The 21,403-nt window shown below is 41.5% G+C and overlaps 1 protein-coding gene across 10 annotated transcripts in view; it reads left to right on the forward strand.

Moving 5' to 3' along the window:
* Positions 1 to 21,403, forward strand: part of MAST4 (microtubule associated serine/threonine kinase family member 4) — a 619,799-nt gene that overhangs the window by 442,250 nt on the left and 156,146 nt on the right. Inside the window, exon 1 of one of the 10 annotated variants that reach the window (XM_010845559.1) lies at positions 8,494 to 9,693. The exons of the other annotated variants lie outside the window; for them this stretch is intronic. Coding sequence (XP_010843861.1) covers positions 9,656 to 9,693 — 38 coding nt within the window. The 5' untranslated portion in view covers positions 8,494 to 9,655. Of the gene's footprint in view, positions 1 to 8,493; positions 9,694 to 21,403 lie in introns of those variants that run through there. 10 annotated transcript variants of the gene reach the window in all.

Genomic DNA, 21,403 nt, shown 5'->3' on the forward strand with positions numbered 1-21,403 from the left:
TGTACCTTTGCTTGCATATTTTATTTCAGCTGTTTCTTCTGATTACGTTGTAATCCAAAGGAACTTCATGATAACCTTTTCTTCAGTATTAGCCTCTTACATCTATCAAAGAATAAAATCCAGCTTTGAACCTGTGAATGAGTATCTTGGAGTGCCTCGGGATAGAATGTTTGGTACCACTTAGACAAAAGAAAGAGAAGCTGAATGGTTTCCAGCTCTTCTCCTCAGTTTACATCGTGGTAGAAATTGTCATCATGGGGGCCGTTGGGTTGTTGCCGGATCGCATCTGCTTTGCCATTCACCGTGGCTCTACGTTGTTGGTTTGAGCTCTCATGGGAATGCTTTTAAGGTTTCTCTTCCAGCTCAAAGCTCTGCCTGGCTCATAACTGCTGAATTCTTGGGGAAAGGCAGTTACAGACTGACCCTCAGGCCTGAACTCTTGAACGGGTCCTGATGCCCTGAAAGCCTAACTTCCCTGTGCTACGTCCCAATGGTGATATTTTGTCCTCTTCGTTGCTTTTTGCCTGGCATGTGGCAGACACTGAGTTGTCTGGATGCAAGCTGACTTTGTTTGCTGTTTTGCTGTAAACCCCACATTTCCATTGGTAATGGTTCCTTTTTTATGACTGGCTTTGCCTACCTATCCACCTCCCTCATTTCCTCAGTGAAAGTGAAGTCGCTCAGTCGTGTCTGACTCTTATCGGCCCCATGGACTGCAGCCTACCAGGCTCCTCCGTCCATGGGATTTTCCAGGCAAGAGTACTGGAGTGGGGTGCCATCATTTCCTCAAGGTGGTCTTAATACAGCCATTCACCTGCTGCTTTGAGGGTCAGAAATCTAGGCTGAATAAACAGGGTATTTCAACCAAAATGTGTTGTTTTAAACTGAAGTAAGAATTGCGCTTTTTAGAGGCTGTGAATTTCATAGATCTTTGGATTCTCCATTCACTGGAGGATCCCCTGACAGCTTAGAATGGGAATTAGTTTGCCTGCTTTGTGTTACTATTTGTTTGTAACATCTTTTCCTTTCTCGTTGAATTAAAACTTTGGAGGGAGGCGGGATCAAACATCTCTTTGACTTCTATCTTCTCTATGTCACACTGTGTCACATCTATTTATCAATGTTGCTGCTTGGTTTTATAGCGCACCCTTAGTTTTGTTGAAGTCTAGTGACTCTGGACGATGCTTGAATTTTAACCTTAATGGTAAGAAATCTGTCATGTTTTCTTTGGGCTTAAATGATAATCTCCAACCCCCGGGGACACGTCAGTCAGTACAATCCTCCCCAGGCCATTGGGTAGTTTGTGACTCAGTTCGTCATTTTGACCGAGGCTCCAAATGTATTTTTCTGAGAACCCTTGGGGTAAAAGGTTATTTCGGTTTTGCTTTATTTTTGCTGAATTCACATTACTTAGCAGTTGCAGTAAACAGCAGGTACGTTCAGGGATCTTAAACTCACTGCTGTAGTTGTCAGAATGCATTGGACTTTTATGCACTCTGTGTCTTCTCTCCAGAAACATCTGGGGTGTTTGGTGAGTTTTTCTTTTGTTTTGAGCATGAATATGTGTCTTTAAGAAGGATAGAATATGCTTCCTTCCTGCCCTGGCATGTTAGGTCTTGGTTAACCCGTGCCTACCCCTTTGTCAGAAAGCCCAGTTTAATCCACATTTATTGTGCATCTGTTGTGTGCCTGGGCACTGTGACTCCAAGCTGAAAGTCGGGGGCATGCCATCAGCGAAGCGGTGCAGGTGAATCACTGCAGACCAGGGCGATCAAGAAGTATTTACCAGGTACACAGGAGCCGAGAGACGTACCATACAGAAAATCGTGTGGAAGTTTTGAAGGGTAGGTTGACATTTATCAGACAGAAAGACAAGGCCTTCCCAAGGAGCAAGAGAAAGGGTGTGTATGAAGGCATGGTAGCCTCAGCAACACAGAGTTCAAGGGATTATACATAGCTCAGTATTGCTGGAGCATAAAGAACCAGAAGCATAACTTGGTACTGCTGAAGCATAAAGTTTAAAGAGGCTATATAATAGAGCCCAATGGTTAAGAGGGTGGATCTGAAGTCAGTTTACCTAAGTTTGAATCTTAATTCTGTGATATTGTCTATTGAATTAGTTAACTTATTTGGAATTCTGTTGCTCTATCTACAAAATAGGGATAAGTACATTACTTATTTCATAGGATTGTTGTAAGATTAAAATATGTTCATATATGTAAAATGCTGACCGCAATGACTCACATATGAAAACTTTCAATAAACCCCAACTTGTTATGGTTACTATCATTACAACGAGGGGATGAATAGAGGGCGATGACTGAGGAGAGAGTTGAGGCTCTAGGTATTTGCGGGAGCTTGGCCTTTATCCAGTGCGGGCGAGGCACATCGAGCAATACTGGGGAGTCTTAGGTCTGAGAAAGGAGAGTGAGACCTCGAAACCAATGGATAAGTTATTGCAGTAGCCTTTTCAGAGGGTTTTGCAGGCCTGAGCAAAGAATGTGGTGAGATTACACCTTGAGAGCTATTAAGGATATAAAGTTGGGAGAAGCTGATGAGTTGTTGGCTCTGAGGAATGAAGAAGGGTACCACAGTGACCTTGGGGGTTTTACCTTGGGGAAATGGAGACTCATCTGTACATATAAGACACGAGAGCTGGGACTTGTAGTCTCCCCTTGTGTCCCCAGAGGGGACAGTTCATCCACATTGAGTGAGCACCTGTCCTGTGCTGTACTGTGGAGCAGCCATTCGCTCATTCAGCCAGAACCAGTGGTCTGTGTTGGGCCAGGGATGGAGAGATGAGCCAGACAGAGGGTGTGGGCCTCAGAAATAAGCCAGCATCTAAGTAAGTCAAGCGCCGTGTGGTGGTCGCCGTGTCCTGGACGCGTAAGCAAGAGCTGAGAAGTGTGGAGGCTACTGTAGATAATGTGGTCAGGGAAGGTCTTTGAAGAGATGATATTTAAGAGAAGGTCTAAAGGATGAGAAATACATGTGGGTGGGAAGACTTCGGGAGTAGGCATCTGGGAACAGTCGAGGCTTGGCGGCCGAGAAGACAGAGCCCCTAGGCAGGCCAAGTTGGGTTGTAGGTCTGGGGCCCTTGGGGAGGCTGGACCAGAAATAATAGGCTTGGAAGTCCTCATTAGGACCATGAGAAATGTGCTAGATGAATCTGTGGGAGAGCTGAAGATGTCCCCTTGAAGGAAAGGGCAGAGATGGAGATAGGAAGTGGAAAGGAGATGCGGAGGACAGTCCCCTCAGAGGGAAGGGAGCCAGCAGAGTGTTCTCACAGAGATCCCAAGGGAGCGGCCAGCTGCTGCTCCACAGAGATGAACCGAGGTGTGCGTGTGTCTGAAGACTGGGGAGTCTGGGGTGACTTCACCCTGAACTCCGGCCGCAGAGGGATGGGGTGGGGGTCGGGAACGGAAGTGAAGTGAGGCGTCGGGACCGTGGGTGGCGCACTCTGTGGGTAGCCAGGCCCAGCAGCAACACAGCCCGGCGTCCCAGCCTCTGCATGTTCCCAGCTGGCCTGTCAGTCCTCTTCCCTGAATCATATCCCCTTACTCACTGTTGCTCACTTTACTGTCTGCCTCATCACCCAGATAGGCAATGACAGTTTCCTCTCCCCTCCCCTCTGGAAGCTCAGGTTCCTCCCCCAGCCTCCTGAGTCGTCTCCTTTCTGACGTGTTTTCGGTAGGAGCTGTTCTCTAGCGCCCCTCGGCCCCCTCATTGATTCTGCCAGAGCCTGCACCTGAGCTGAGGGTACAGCCAGACGGAGGGTGTGCTGCCTCGTCCCTCCGCCTGTTCCACAGATGGCTGAAACCTGGTGCTCACGCCTGTGCTCTTGCCCTCTCCACGCCTGACCTGCAGTCCCTGCCCCTCCCTGCGTCTCTGCACCCATTCCCTCCCACTCCTTGCTTTGCCCAGGCCTGTTTCATCACCGCTTCCTCTCATCCTCCTTTCTTCATGCTCCTGACTGCGTTTTCCGCCGGCAGGACAGGCCTGCCCCTCACTGCAGGGCTTGCCCTTCCATCCTCTCATCTTGTCTCTAGTTCTGACATGGACACTGTCTGTGAGGCAGTCACGCCTGCTCCCTTCCCGCAGCCTGATCAGGGGCACCCCTGGGGAAGCAGGGACCACCGAGAGCCCAGGCCAGGAGCTCCTTGCAGTGACTTGTGGGCAGCACCCGGCTGCCCCACACCGGAGCAGCGTGTTCTTGGGTCTTCAAGCTGACCAGACACAAAGGATGTGGGCCAAAATATACACATCTCAGAAATATTGCTTGAAACTTCCAGTGGGAAGTTTACAACAGGAGCTGACCGATCATTTGTTTTCCCCCTTGAATGTGTAGGTCTTTTGTAAGGGGAGAGGGAAGGAGTAAGAGGGAGGAGAGGAATGAGAGCGGGCGCAGTGTGTGAGACTGCAAAAAGTAGATTTCAAAAGAAGTTCATTAAAAACAAAGCCTCAGAATATGGAGCATATGTTCCCGGGGGAGGTGTGGGCTGTTGATTGCTGTAACGAGTCGACTCTGGAAGGGGTATACTTGTGTCTTAGCAAGTTCACAGTGAGGAGAGAGAATGTTACATGCTTTTATGGCTCTGTTTGCTTCTCCTTACATATAGATCCTGTTATCAGAAGCCCAAGTGATACCTTTAAAACAGGGGGATCATAAGCCTCAAGATAGAAACCATCTGCCTTCTGGGCTAAAACCCGACAAATGTTGGGGTTGAAAGATTGCCCCTTCACACAACAGTGTGAAGATGACTCATAGAGGAGAAGGCTTGGGGTAGGGCTTTATTCTAAATAATTTGGGAGAGTCCTCCTTGTATTGGTTAAACGGAAGTAGGCTGGTTTCTCAGGGAGCTCAGGACTTGAGGCTCTGAACCCCTGGCTCACCTCCCCAGCACTCCCATCTCTCAGTGTGAGTAAGCATGCACAAAGCTATTTTTAATCGGAGCTGTCTTCACTACATGTAACCTAGTCATTTGGGAGTGACATCATGGTAACTGAGTAATCCCTTTGAAAGTTTATCAGAGATCCAAGATAATAGAATGGTCCTGGGGCTACCTGGATGAAAGTAGGTACAGTTGTGTGTAAAACCATTTATTAAAAGCAGGCCCAAGCTCTGTTGGTAGAAGACTTGGATATCTAGCAACACGCTGGGTTTTTATGACCCATGGCACATTTTGTAACTAGAGGACTATCTCTAAGTAAAAGTTCACGTAGTTATTAGTACTTGTTCTGATACTTTATTTTCTTTCCCCTATCTTGGTAATTAGGAAAGTTCCCTTGTGAACTTGGTTATAAATTCTGAAAATATTGACCTTAAATCTTCTTAATAGCATGAGAAGACCAGTGGGAATTTTTTTAGCTACACTAATGGTTATTGGATATGCTTGTTAGGGAGGTAATTATAGCAATATCAAACTGAAACATCATGTTGTTTTGTTTTAAAGAAAAAAGGCTCAAGCAGAGAATTTAGGCTTTGATTAGCATTTGAAGGTAAAATAGATGGGTGAAAAGAATAGACAGTCAATGTTTATCTTATCCTAAGCGTCTTTATTGCCCATTTTAGGACTTTATACATTCTGCTGACTTTGGAATTTACATTTACCAGTGATTTCTATTTTGTTAGAGTTTGGAGTTTCTTGGGAAACTAATTGCAGGCAAAATTCACACACACATGTATATGTGTGTTTATGGTGTTTATGTGTGTATATGTGTGTGTGTGTGTGTGTATTTATATATATATATATGCTTAGTTGCTCAGTCATGTCCTCCTCTTTGTGACCCTATGGATTGTAGCCCTCCAGGCTCCTCTGTCCATGGGGATTCTCCAGGCAAGAATACTAGGATGGGTTGCCATGCCCTCTGCCAGGGGATCTTCCCCATCCAGGGATCGAACCCAGGTCTCCTGCATTGCAGGCAGATTTTTTACTGTCTGAGCCACCAGGGAGCCCATATGTATTGTTACTGTTCAGCCACTTAGTTGTGTCTGACTCTTTGCGACCCCATGGACTGCAGCACGCCAGGCTTCCCTGTCCTTCACCATCTCCTGGAGCTTGCTCAAACTCATGTCCATTGAGTCGGTGATGCCATGCAGCCACCTTATCCTCTGTCATCCCCTTCTCCTCCTGCCTTCAATCTTTCCCAGCATCGGGGTCTTTTCTAATGAGTCGGCTCTTCGCATCAGGTGGCCCAAGTATTGGAGCTTCAGCATCAGTCCTTCTTATGAATATTCAGGATTGATTTCCTTTAAGATTGACTGGTTTGATCTCCTTGCAGTCCAAGGGGCTCTCAAGAGTCTTCTCCAACACCACAGTTCAAAAGCGTCAATTCATTGGCACTCGGCCTTCTTTATGGTTCAACTCTCACATCCATACGTGACTACTGGAAAAACCATAGCTTTGACTATATGTACCTTTGTGGTCAAAGTAATGTCTCTGCTTTTTAATACACTGTCTATGTTTGTCATAGCTTTTTTCCCAAGGAGCAAGCATCTTTTAATTTCATGGCTGCAGTCACCATCCACAGTGATTTTAGAGCCCCCCAAAATAAAGTCTGTCACTGTTTCCATTGTTTCCCTATCTATTTGCCATAAAGTGATGGGACTGAATGCCATGATCTTCATTTTTTGTAAGTTGAGTTTTAAGCCAACTTTTTCACTCTCCTCTTTCACCTTCATCAAGAGGCTCTGTAGTTCCTCTTCGCTTCCTGCCATAAGGGTGGTGTCATCTGCATATCTGAGGTTATTGATATTTATCCCGGCAATCTTGATTTCAGCTTGTGCTACATCCAGCCTGGCATTTCATATGATGTACTCTGCATATAAGTTAAATAAGCAGGGTGACAATATACAGCCTTGACGTACTCCTTTCCCAATTTTGAACCAGCCTGCTTTTCCATGTCTGGTTCTAACTGTTGCTTCTTGACCTGCATACAGATTTATCAGGGGGCAGATAAGGTGGTTTGGTATTCCCATCTCTTTCAAAATTTTCTACAGTTTGTTGTGAGCCACACAGTCAAAGGCTTTAGTGTAGTCAATGAAATAGTAGTAAATGTTTTTCTGAGTACTTCTCGAATAGACTTTTATCTCTTCACAGGAAAGAAGGAGCTACATATCTCTGGAAACTTTCTAACCTAACGTGGACATTCATATAGGAGATAGCTTTTTCAGAAAATTTATTAGTTTCAGAGTGAATCACTTGGCTCGCAGGAAGAAGAAACTAGTGAAACTTGGTGAAGTCTTCTAGGGTCATAGACTCAGAAAGCGAGGAAAGCTGATGGATCCACCAGGCTTATTTTGCCATATGAGTGTCTGCTGAAGCTATCTTTGCCATGTTTTATTCTGTCTAATTTTAAACATTACAGTGTTTGTTGATGTCTCAGGACCCTGACTTTGACCTTACGACATGTCTCTTGAGAGTAACTATTATATCTAGCCACTGTCAGATTTCTTAGCCACTAGATCTGAAGAATCTGAACCTATGGCTGGCATAAAAATCTCCTATGTCCCTTTAATATACCTATTTTTTAAAGTGCAATATGATGGATATCTTTTAATTAGAAGCTATAATTATTGAATGTTTTACTTTTACAGATGAAGGGGTTAAGGGGAAAAAAGTATGTTTGTCATGGGAAAAACTGCTAGCTGAATAAAACACTCTAGGAAATACGGTAAATGAAACCTTTGTTACAGTAAAACAATGGCCATTAAGTGACTATTATGTAATGTTATTTCTTAAGTCTGATCTGGAATGGCTTGTTGCTTTTGGAACTTGGGATAGAGTTCCTGTACAAATATTACTTTCACTTGGCTAATCTCAAGATTTTTGAAACAAAATTGAAGACTTTTCCCTGTAGCTTATCTACGTCAGACACTGAGCATGAAGATACAGAAGCCATGTCAAATGCATTATTTTTCCAAGTGAAGGTTGGTTTTATCCTCTTTGTACTCTCCATTCTGGGCATCCCATGTGGCTCAGTGGTAAAGAGTCTGCCTGCCAGTGTAGGACCCGCAGGAGATGCTGGTTTGATCCCTGGCTGGAATAAGCCCATGGGTATGGGAGCTTGATGGCCTTTAGTCCACAGGGTCGCAAAAAGTGGGACATGACTGAGCATATGCACAGGCTTACATATTCTCCATTCTAGACCCATCTAGATAAACACAAATTATTTGCTAATCCAAAAAATAGTTCACTGTAAAATTAGCCTACTCTTGCTTAACTGCTCCAAAGGGCAGACAGGTGGTGGGACAACTGATAGGCACACTCACCTGACTTGGCAGGTTGAATGAATGACTATGAATTTGCATTTTCCATAAAACGTAGTGAAGTGAAAGTCGCTCGGTCATGTCTGACTCTTTGCGACCCCATGGACGCTACAGTCCATGGAATTCTCCAGGCCAGAATACTGGAGTAGCCTTTCCCTTCTCCAGGGGATCTTCCCAGCCCAGGGATCAAACCCAGGTCTCTTGCATTGCAGGTGGATTCTTTACCAGCTGAGTCACAAGGGAAGCCCCCATAAAAGATAGGTCCCTAAGTAAAGGAAAATTTTAATTTAAGATTCAAATGGTCATGGTGGGACAGGTAACATATAGGATAGTTCAAGGATGCTTAAGGTCATAGTTGGTGAGGATTCTGCAAAATGAGCTATATGTTTATGAGTTATAATTTCCTGTGTGCTTTAGGATTTGATGTTTAGGGTTAGATGTTTGGACCACAGAGCTAGTAAGGAATAAAAATTGCCCCATTTTTATGATATGACCTATAAACTTTGTATGTTTTTCCTCAATAGATGACTTTTCTCATGTCGATTAAAAAAAAAAAAAACAACAACTAACCCTGGAAATCTAGGATTTTTAAGGTGAAAAGTCAATAGTAGTTTTTATAAACCTCCTTAACATGGTAATCCAAATTCAAGATCAGATCTCTGCTTCCTTCAATGTAGTCCTTAGATCTTAGTGATTTTTGTATGTTATTTTTTTACCAGCATTACCCTGGCCAAGATGCCCTCCTGATAGGTTGACTTAAGTTTTTCTTTGAAATTGTTATTGATTACTGATCATTTGATGGCTTCTTTTAAAAAAAAGAAAAAAAAACCTGAAACAGAAGAAATTTTGGTTTATTTTGCCTTTCGAGATTTAATGTTATAATTATTCTACCTTCTCACATCAGACTTAGGGTGATATTTGGATCAAAAGATACAAGTTACTTGAACTGGCCAGATATACTGCAACTTTTTGATGGCATAAAACATTTCATTTCATGGATCCCAGGTTTGAAATCCATGAAGAATAGGGTTCTGACTCTTGGCACAGACAGACATATTCAGAAGTGTTGTATTCAAGCCAGAGTAAACATATATGCCCTTTACACTTTCTTTCGGTTAGCAGAAGTCACTTCTGAACACTTATTTTGGCATTAAGGAAGCTCGTCATGACCTATTGTTCCAGAAAGATTATAGTTCTCACTCTAAGCCAGTTTTCTAGTTCCCATGTAAATGAAATGCCCAGCCGAGAAAACAAGCTTCGCTTTTCAAACCTTCCATTCTTTTAGGCGTGTCCTACAGGCAGGGGCTTGTAGCTGCTCCTTCAGTCTCTTAACAGGTTTGATTTCAAATCTATTTAATAAGAAACTAACATGTTTGGAGGGGATTCATGGCCCAACATTTATGGATTTTGTTGGGAAGTTCCAGGTGTGTATATATCTTAAACTCTATGTTAAGGCATGTGAGACTGAAATGATTTTGGCTTGCTTTGTTTGGTTTGGTTGTTGCCTTCTAGTCATAAGAAGTCTTAGGGATTTGATTGGGAGGGGGCAGCCCCCCATCCTTATGGCCATGTAGCTCCTCTGTCAATTTCTTGTCTTTGGCTGCCTTAAAAGCACTAAAGAAAACTCACATGTTCGTAAACTGGGCCAAAAAAATAGAGAATCCAGAAGCCAGGGGGGATTAACCTCTGAAAGATGGGAAGATAATTACATTTAAAGATACTTGGAGGTACTTATTTATGAGTTATGTATCTCGGTATGATCCTTTTTCTGCTTTGGAGCTCATGGATGAGGCTGAATCACCTTCTGAAAGCTGATACCGTAATAACCTAGTTTGACTCTGTCTGACTTCTGTGGGCAAGTCTGAGGATTTATTGCATTGTCTTATTTATTCATTTGTGTATGAAATATTTATTGAATATCTTTCATATGACCAGGACTATGCTTATCACCTGCGAAACAAAGATATGCATGGGTCCGTCTGTTCAAGTAGCTCAATCTAGTGGGGTTAGAAAGTGATGTGGACAGATAATTACGGTAACCTGTAATAGCCAGTAGGAGATCCACCAACATCAGCTCGGGAGGAGGGAGAGGAAGAGTATCTGTTGATGTATGTTGTCTCCTTTAATGCTACCTATAGTATCTCTTATATAGATGAAAAAAAAATTGAGGATTATAGAAATTAATTAATTGTCCCTAAATTACTAATAGTACAGGGTAAAACCGGATAAAAACATAACTGGCTATCCTGACTCCAAAGGAAATACAGATCCAACATTGTTCTAATTATTGAAAATAGTATTTGTAAAGAAAGATTTTAGTCACTTAATTTTTATTGTACAGCAGCCTTCTGGTAATTCAAAGATATTTGTGGAATACTGAGTGCTGATAATTTTGATCTTTGCTATAGAAATGCCACCTGCTGTCTAAGGAAAGAGAATAAAAAATAGAAGTAGGTTTTACTTTGTTTTAAAATGCCACCTGCTGATTCTCTTTCCCATTAATGAAAATTGTATATGTATTCTCCTGTAATTTCCCCATCGTAAAGTATCACAGTTTCTAATGGTATTTGAGTGGGCTTGCGCTTTTGAAATTGAGGTTTTACTTTATAGTGAAGCTCTGAACAGCTGCTGTCTTACAGGCCTTTTGAATGAATAACACTCTACGACACCCCTGCTTGTATTGCTGAGATTTCTAGGCATTATAAAATCCTGTGCATTCACATGAGTGTATATATTATGGACTTATCTCAAAATCTTTGCCAATCTTGTAATAGAGCATGTAGTTCATTTCATAGAAGGAATGAAAATTCTAACCTCTTACATGGCAATATGTTGTGAATGCCAGGAAAGATCTGTTGGGGTTTTAGAGATTAATTGCTTACAGGCTGCTTCTTCACTTTTAAAAAACATAGTAATTTCTCTTAAGTATGCTAATGCTAACTACATTCTTAAGGAGATAAATTGATGACACTTAAATGTGTATTATTCTCTTTGAAAAATCATTGAATTTAGAGAACTAGGATGTAACTGCTTTCCTATGCTTAAAACAATTGTGTAAGAATAAAGTGTGAATAATCTATAACATACAAAAGGCACAGATATTGTGTCCAGTGTTCTCTGAACCCCAGAAATCCTTCATTGGCCATGTCTTCGTTCTCAGTGGTGCAGTATGTGAACTGCTTTTGAGAAATGGCTGTCCCTTACCAAGGATGGAGGGGAAAGAAGTCTTTCCTTCAGGTACATTTTTTTAAATGTTAAAGAAGGTGTCTCTCACTGCCACCGATCCAGGTTCCTACTGACACAGGATCTACGGCTCTAATTTACTCACACTAGAAAAAGAATGTCCAGGCAGCCAGGCGTGCTTTACTTTAACACTGTTTATTGAGACAGAATTTACATGTAGTACAACTGTCATTTTTAGGTATGCAGCTCTTGGAGTTTTGACAAATAACATTCATGTAATTATCACAGTGAAGATACAGAATATTTCCATCACCTCAAAGAGTTTTAGGTACTTTTTAAGTGTTTGGTGATGCTAATCAAGGTTTAGAATAGCAGGTTTTGTTCTTCCTTCCCAACCCCCTTTAAAAAATTAGCTCCACATTTTATTATGTCTTGCCTAGTTGTGCTCCAGGGTCCTTTTTCTATTTCAGAATCCCAGCTAGGATCCCGTGTTACATTGTGTCATCCTTTTAAACAATCATTTTGATGAAGAAGATGGTTAACTAACATCGTTTGATTACATGGTTGGTAATGTCAAGTAGATACCAGGAAAATGCATCAGAATGAGATACTCGAAAGAGAAGCTTAAACTACCTAAATTGTGTGGTCCATTATCAGTGTATAATAGGCCCTTTGATGCTACGTAGGTGAGGAAGTTTTAAGAAACCAGGTAAACAAATTCTACTAGCAGAAAATGGTTATAAATAATTTGGTGGTGTTTACTGGGGAAGGAAACAAAGCCATGAGGTGGAAGATTGGAAGGTATGTAATTTAAGACACAGATTATGGCTGTTAGAAAATAAAGAGACCCAGAAGGAAGCATGGAGTTTTTCCATGCCAGTCTCCAGTATTCTTGCCTGGAGAATCCCAGGGATGGGGGAGCCTGGTGGGCTGCCCTCTATGGGGTCGCACAGAGTCGGACACGACTGAAGTGACTTAGCAAAGACAGACCAAAACATACATTTTGAGAAAGGTAAAATCAAGATACTTTATTTGCTTTGTAAAATAATATACCATGTCTCTGCATGATTTTTATTATATTTTAATTTCAGTGGAATCTGTGTAACTTTGAGAAGAAAATGTAAACTTATGCCTAAGACTGAAAATGGAGAAAATATGAACAACTGTTAAAATCACCCCGAATTCTAGTGCTCAAATATAAGCACTGTGAAAAATATGGTGTTATCCTTCCCTGTATTTATTCTGGGATGTGTGTGCACATGTGCACATACATACCACAAAACTTATTTTATTGAGCTTCCTGTTTGATGAACTACTTCCCGCACCTCTTAAAGAGGTTCCTTTAAACACCCACCTTTACAATGGTAAGATTTCCAAAACTGTTGAAAACTATAATGTACAAGAAGGCATGGGCAGGAGGTTATCTGTAAAATTGAGGGGACGCATTCAGAATCATGCTGTGAAAGCTGGCCTGCTAGTGAACAGTCAGTCTCACCTGACGTGGGAGTGTCCACGCCGGCTCACTGGTGTGCAGAGTTGGGCGAGGCCATGGATGCCCGTGATGTCACCTTGGATGGTCTCACATTTTAGTTTCTGTTTTTCTCCACCTGTATTCAGATCTCTTTTGAAATGTTCCCTTTAAAAATACTCCTGCTAACTCAGAAAGATTCCAATTACCATCTCCCCACAGGCTTAAATGTTAAACCTCAAGATCTAAACTTTATCCCTTATGTGTGTGAGCAGGCTTGCCAGATGGCAGGCCAATTAATATATTTTTGCAAGGTGTAGAAATGTTTTTTCTCCATAGGGGAACAATGAATCCATCTGCTCCACATCTTCCTTTCCCCTCTGTCCTTTGGGGGAAATCATCATTTAATTTTCAGAAATAAATTGTGCAACTCTCTAAGTAATGCTTTCTGCTTTTTAAGGGAGATGGTTTTAAGAATTGAAACTTTTCCTTACTGTAAGGATGTAACAACCCTATGTCATGGATTAAAATATCTGGACATTGACATTTCATCCAGGGTACTTTCTTGTTATAAGTTGGACATTACAGAATCATTTATTTAAAAGCTAATTTATAGAAGCCTTAACTTGGAGGCAGCTTCGGAAGCATCTAGTCAGACCCCCTCATTGTAAGATGAGGAAGTTGATGCTTAGGTACCAAAGCTTCAGGCTAGTCTCCAGATTCCAAATGAGGACAATGATGTTGAAAACAAAGTCTTTCATTTCTCAAGGGCAATAAAAGGAGCGAGAACCTTGAATAAGATTCAACCAGGAAAAGAAGCACATTCATATTTATTGCCTAGTTTTTCTTGAGTTTTAGAGCTGTGTGCATCACCCTTTCAGTTCTTTTCATACCCAAGTGGCAATTGATATCAACAGGTAACTAACTATTTAGTCTGTGTGTTCCCTCCAACTCTGTTAAAGTTCCTGAAGGACCGAGTACCACGTCTCTTTTATTTTAAAGTGCTTATAAAGTGTGCTATCCGGGCATGGGATGAATGAATTACTGAGTATGTGAGTATCAGTGGGGTTAGTTTACAAAATCCTTTCAGGGAGTGTTGGAATTCTAGGAGCGTGACCATCTTAGAGCTTTGCCATAATCTGGCACGTTATAATACAGAGTTCGGTTCTTTTCCCCTTGTGGTTATGAAGGTGTTCAGTACTGGGTATTCCAGAAGCTTCCCTTGGGAGGAATGTTTTACCCATAACTCTGTTTGCAAGCACTTTTGCTGTCATAGTTGGGCATAGATTGGGTAATATTAAATGAAAGAAAAGATTTAGACTTGCCTTTCTATTTTCTTTCTTTCAAGTTGGCTCTTCGTCCTTATCTGCATTTAACCTAATAGACTGTTCATATAGTAGAAAAAGTTCAGACTTTGGGGCAGGGAGACCTTGGTTGGAATCCTGACTCAGTGACAACCTAGACGTGTGATTTTGGCAGGTGACCTTACCTCTGATGCTTGGTTTCCTCATCTTAAGTAGGAATAAATATTTTTTGTGCCTTAAATAAGCTAAATTGTGAAACATTTAGATCAGGGGCAGACAAGATACAGTCTACAGACCAAATCCGCTCTATTACCTGTTTTTATACATAAAGCTTTATTAGAACTCAGCCACACCAGTTCAATTAGATATTATCTATGGCTTCTGGTAATACATTTGCATAATCCAGTGTAGAAATTCACATACGAACTGGTTTTGTTCTGAGACTGTGTTCAAAAGTCCAGTTTGTTTGTGTGTCCAACAAAGTTAGTCTAGATATCCAACTAACGTGATCAGCTATATGGTACTATACTGTAATAGGTTTATAATACTTTTCACACAAATAATACTTTAAAAATAAACTCAAAAGATAAAGAAAACATTTTAAATCTTACAATACAGTACAACAGCTGGCATACAGGGCACGTTCAGATCTTTGAAAGTTCACTACCTGAATGTTCTCATGTAGGGTACTTACTGTAGTTGTAACATGAGACTCTGGTTTGCAAAGTCAAAAACATGTCTGGCCTTCTACAGAAAATCTTTGCCAAACCAGGAGCTAGGGCAATGCCTCACAAATATAGATGCTCAGTAAATATTAATTTGACCTTTTCCATAGATTATTTCAAGCACAGTCTTTCCCTCTAGGCACTCTTAAAAAAAGATGGTGTGGGACCGTCTTCTCTGGTGATTCTTCTAAAGCCCCTGCCCACTTCTGGAGTATGACCAAAGCCTTGAGCCATGACGCAGGCCAGAACACGCCAAGAGAGGTGTCTCCATGGCTCCCACAGCCCTGATGTGGATGGAGCGTGTCTGAACTCGCACTGGGTGTCATTCACGTGACAGGAATAGAGTTTGCTCTAATCTGAGTGTAAATAAAGGCTCTGCTCGTTTGTAACATGTCCAGTTTAGTTCGTATTATTTCTCACGGTGAATTAGTAGGTGGGTCCAACCTACACTTCTTCAGAAGCTTCCCAACACACCTCCTCAAACTGGAATTTTTTTCATTTCTACACTAAAAAATCATAGCACATAATAAATACTGTCTTTAGTAAAGGACCTTCTGAAATCTTACAGCAGGATTTTTCTGCAGCAATTGTGGGCCGTTTGAAAGAGAAAGTACTCAAAGGAGCAATAACATTTTTTTGGTTTGTTTATTTTGTTTTGGGTTTTAAGCAAAATGAACTCAGAGTTCTTTCGCAGTTTTGATGAGGGACACCCTGGTGTGTAGTAGAAAACGACGACGGGGAATAGACTGCCAGCATGGGCCCGGTGAGGAGTCAGTGACACATGACTACACTCCACCTCCCACACATGGCGGAGGGAGAGATGGAGGGCCTTAAAGAGCTCTTAAAGAGCTCTTAAGGGCTATTTAGACTTGCTTGTCATTTTTTATTTTAAAGAATGTATTGAGGAATTTTTTTCAGAGTAATAAAAGTTTTGTTTTTTTTTTAAACATTTCAGCATTACATTGTGTCTTTAAAAATAAAACTGGGAAGAAATTATTAAAAGCATTACCTAAAATTTTGTAAAGTCCTCCTTGACTCTCTGCCTTTCTGTTCCAGCACATTTTAGTGTTTCTGGTGATTCTGCACAGGCTTGTTAGCATTTATCCCAACATGCTGTGATTCTGTATATACTTCTCTGAATTCCCAGCTGATTGTGACTGCCTTGAAGCAGAGACTTTCTGCCAGCATAGTGCCTGGCACATAATAGGCACTTAATAAAGGTTTATAGAATGAAAGCACTCCACAGTGAGCATATCTGTGCATATAGCTTTTTCTGTCTTTCGGAGCTATTCTGTTAGGATAAATTCCCAGTATAGAGATTTCTAGGCCAAAGTGACATGAACATGTTTATGAATTTTGATACATCGTGCCGGGTAGCTTTTGTGTCTACTTGAGGTTCCTTCCAAGTTTGTGACTCTCATATCACATGTTATGTTATTGCTAGATTGGCAGTCTGGTGGTTCCATATTTTCTCTAGCAAAAAAAAAAAAAAATGACAGGAGGGTACCTCATTGCCAGATTCAAGTCTGGAATGAACATTGCATATGCTTTAGGATGAAAAGCTTCTAAAAGAATGAAAATTCCTCCTGTGGAACGTGGGAAATAGAGGGAAGCAAGCAGCAGGGGCAAGATGCAGGGTTAAGGACACTATTATAGGAGCAAATAACTCCTGGACTTTTACTGCTGCTCTGAACTTTTACTGTACTGTCATCAATATTTCATGAAAGCAATTGGCTATTTCTTTTATTTGTTTTTTACCCTCAGCACATTTAATGTTCAAAAGTGAAACATTACTAAATGCAAAGTGCTATTAATGCACATTCCAAGATCTGCTTTTATCAAGGTTTGAAATTGTTTGTCTAATGTATTATGCATCTCCATCTTCAATTGATCTGATTTGTGCGTGTGAAATAAGATTGAGTCTCCACGCTGTGACCTTGGGCAGTGCTAGCTTTTTTTGAGTTTGAATTTCCCCTTCCTCATCTAGTACTTGGCAGGCTCATAAATGAGCATGATAAATAACCATTCTACCTTTTGGTACAAATATGCTATTGGTGCATACCTGGAGTCACCTAAATGCCACTTCATAGATGGCATACAAAGTTTATGGGGGATAAGCCGAATGCAGCAAGTGTGAAGTGAAAGTCGTTCAGTCGTGTCTGACTCTTTGTAACCCCAAGGACTATACAGTCTATGGGATTCTCCAGGCCAGAATACTGGAGTGGCTAGCTGTTTCCTTCTCCAGGGGATCTTCCCGACCCAGGAATTGAACCAGGGTTTCCTGCATTGCAGGTGGATTCTTTACTAGCTGAGCTACCAGGGAAGTCCTGAATATACCAAGGGCATCATTCAATTAGAAGTATCCTGTGTTTAGATTGAGGATTCTCATGAGTACAAAAGTTTAACAGATATTTTAAAGAATTTGTGAATATTCTGTGTTCAATATTCCGTTGTGCATATATTCTCTTCCAGCTCAGCTTCAATCCGTTCATACTCAGACCTGTGACTTCAATCTCTGAGAATTAGATGAAGGAATTAAAAAAAACTTCCCGTATGCTAGATCTGACTTTCGGGGAATATCCCTCATCTTTTCCAGCAAACTAGAGCCTCTGGGCCTTGATCTAGTTAGACATATGTAGGAGGATCTCTGAGAAGCCAGTAATTATATGGTAGCACGTGACCACACTTGGGTCATTTCAAGCCGCAGCTGTTAAGGACTCTATGAGCAATGAAGTCAGATGATCTTGTTTTTAGTCACATTTCTGCCACTAACAAGCTGTGTGACATTAGCAAGATTTCCTAGGCCGTCTACTGCTAACCAGTTTTTAAAATCCTGGATTCTATTGACAGTATGGTGAAACCTGTGAACCACTTTTCAGAATAGTATCTTTTAAGTGTATAAAATGAAATATATAGAATTATAAAGAAAGCCAGTTATATTGAAATCATCATTAAAACATTAAAAATTAATGATTTTTGTGATTCTTTACTAGTACATCAGATATCAGGAGTTAGAAGCATGTCTCAATTCAGTTCAGTTCAGTCACTCAGTCGTGTCCTACTCTTTGCGACCCCATGAATCGCAGCACGCCAGGCCTCCCTGTCCATCACCAACTCCCGGGGTTCACTCAGACTCACGTCCATTGAGTCGGTGATGCCATCCAGCCATCTCATCCTCTGTCGTCCCCTTCTCCTCCTGCCCCCAATCCCTCCCAGCATCAGGGTCTTTTCCAGTGAGTTTATCAAAACACTGATTTGGGGCACTGGCATAATTAAGGGACTGTTTTGCCAGGAAAGTAACATTTGATTCACCTGGGAAGTTACCTGGGCAGTTAGTAGTAAGAAATTCCCTGGGTTTCATCTATTGCTTTTATCTAGCATGTAACTAGGGCTTCGTGGGTGGCACCAGTGGTAAAGAACCTGTTTGCCAATGCAAGAGACATAAGGGATGTGGTTTTGATCCCTGGATCAGGAATAGTCCCTGGGGGAGGAAATGGCAACCCACTCCAGTATTTTTCCCTGGAGAATCCCATGGACAGAGGAGCCTGGAGGGCTATGGTCCATGGGTCTCAAAGAGTCGGACATGACTGAAGCAACTTAACACACACATAGGAAGCTCAGGAAATAGTAACACAGTAGAAACAATTGTAACCCTGGTCCTTTCCCTTTGGAGGGACCCAAAAATCAGAGCTAATGGGAATGTGACTGTGTCCCTGTTCTATGTGTATTAAGCTATGTCCTTTGCTTGCATTGCTAAGTCGCTTCAGTCGTGTCCGACTCTGTGCAACCCCACAGACAGCAGCCCACCAGGCTTCCCCATCCCTGGGATTCTCCAGGCAAGAACACTGGAGTGGGTTGCCATTTCCTTCTCCAATGCATGAAAGTGAAAAGTGAAGTCGCTCAGTCGTGTCCGACTCTTAGTGACCCCACGGACTGCAGCCTACCAGGCTCCTCCATCCATGGGATTTCCCAGGCAAGGGTACTGGAGTGGGTTGCTTGCATTAGAGGAGCCTGTATCTTTCAGCATCTCCCCATCAGAGCATCGCCACGTCTTTGTGATAACCACACATTTTACACAGAGATCGTGTGCTGCTCCCACCTACTTACCAGACTCGAATTGTATTGCCTCACTGGAAAGTAAGATCTTTGAAGTAAAAAGAAGTTAAGGAATAATAGTGATAAAGCACTACTCATTTACTTAAAGTTGTCTTCTTTCCTATACTTTCTAAGTGTTTTAATTATGGAGGTCTAAGTATGTTCTATGTGAGAGGAGTGGCAGGCTAAATTTATCCCAATTCTTTCAGAAAATGGAAGCCATTTCTTCTCATTACCTTCCTACCCCCTTCAATTTTGCATTTTTGAAAGAAAAAAATTTTTTTTTCTTGAAGAGAACTGTAAATACTTTTAAGTGTCACACCACTTGCCTAATTCAGCGTCACTTCACAGTATTCATTGCAAATGGAAAGCAGGATTCCTTTTAGCTTTGCAGTTGCATTATAAATGCCTCCATGTTAATCTGGGTATAAACTCTTAGTCTGATAAATCTGGGAGTGGAGAAGTGTTGAGATTTGATTTGTCCATTTGCTTGTGAAAGGTAGTTCATGTAACCATAAGAATGCTTTGTAAATGTGGACTCATTTTCAGGTTAAAAGATCCTCCGCCAAATTAGACTGGAAGCCTGAAGCATAGGCAGTAAGCAATTTTTCCTCCTCTAGGTGCTGCTATGGATCAGTATCTGTTATTGACTCTTCTAGGGTTTTCATGCAATTTTCTATCATGGTCGTTTATGCTAATCAGCATGAAACAGAATAATTGTAAATCATAGCCCCTTAGGCACATTTTTCTCTCCTGTAATACTTGAGACCACAGAATTATGTTCAAAAGAGATGAGAAAAACAATCCATCATTTTTCACTGACTCATGAAGTTGATGCAGATGTGGATGGTAAGGACTCCTTCCGTCCTTATATTTGGACTTCACTTTATATTTTAATTCTGAATGCCAGTCAGTGCAAATGAAACTCGCTGTGAAAAGAAATCAGGTTTAAATTAGCCAGTTACCTTTATTTGTGGAAATGCAAATACATCATGTTAAATATGGAAGGCAGAATAACTATAATATACCCTATTTTAATGTTTGTACATAAGATTATTAAAAGTTATCTTCATCAGGATGGCATGTTTATGTAATTATTGTAAATTATCAGAGTTATTGCCTGAACATGTGTAAGGATATTTATCTACATATTTAATGATACAATTCAGATAATTAGTGCAAAAGACAGCAATTTTTTTACTTTAATGTTATACTAAGATAGATAGCTTGTAGTGTTTACATTTATTTGTAGTATTGAACTCATTAAAATACATAGTTATTACAAAAGCAAAGTAAAATATATCTGTCTTGACCAGTAACTCATACATGTCATGTACGCCTTAGTCTCGTCAGAGTTCCAGCTATGCCGTGGAAGCAGTCAACTTTAGCGGTAACCGTATATCCCCATGCATACCCGCAGATGAATGCGGATGTGTTGTGTACATAACACAGTCTGGCTGGGCTGAGGATACAATTCCAAAAGGAAACCCTATTCAGTAATAGAGGCTTCAGATACGGTGCCTGGAAGCGGAGTTGCCTCTCCCTGTGGACCTGCATATGAAAGATGGGAACCTTTTTCTAGTTTTCTTTGGATCGTTCCAAATGAAAACTTGGCTTGTCAAAATGGAAAGCAGAAGCTGTATACTCCCAAAGAAGGATAAGCCTTTTCTGCTTTAGAGTTTTCAGGCTAAAGAAGGTTTGTGGATTGTCACCCAGAAGAGTTGGATGAAGGAGTTGTTTGACTCCCAGTTTGTTTGAAACAATTCAGATACATCCTTACTTCATGGAAGCCATTCCTTAGCATCAATCTGTTGTCATGGCCACTTTTGAGTTTAAAATGTGCTTGAAAGCAAGGGAGATCTCGCTTGGGAGATGAGGCTTGGACCGTGGTGGTGGGCGCAGTCTGCTCCCCATCCTCTGCATCTCTTGGTTCATGAATTCAGTCGATATTAGTTGAGCACCTTCTTTATGTAAGGGATTGTTCTGAGGAGGCAATGGTGAAGGAGACAGGTAGTTCTAGTCCTCTTGAAAGCTTGCGGTTTCATGGGGAGTGCAGTGGGCAGAGACAAGGGGAGAGGAAGACACAAAGGATTAACAAGAATTTACAGCCCTGTGTGTGATTATGTCTGTGCTTACCCACTGTTAGCCATGTTGCGGTGGGGGGGCGGGGGGGGCATAAAACATTTTGAGAGTGTCCCAAGGATTTGTACCAGAAAGTGAGCTTTCAGAAAATTTAAGCAGGTTGGTTTTTCAGATGTCCCTGAAACTGGAGACTCAGGAAGCAGGGCATCTTGGGTGAAGATGATCATTTCAGTTGGAGAGTCACTGAATTGGTGCTTCCTTAAATACCCTCATGGAA

Source organism: Bison bison, unplaced genomic scaffold (genome assembly GCF_000754665.1).
Source record: "Bison bison bison isolate TAMUID 2011002044 unplaced genomic scaffold, Bison_UMD1.0 scf7180017864218, whole genome shotgun sequence".
NCBI lineage: Eukaryota > Metazoa > Chordata > Mammalia > Artiodactyla > Bovidae > Bison > Bison bison.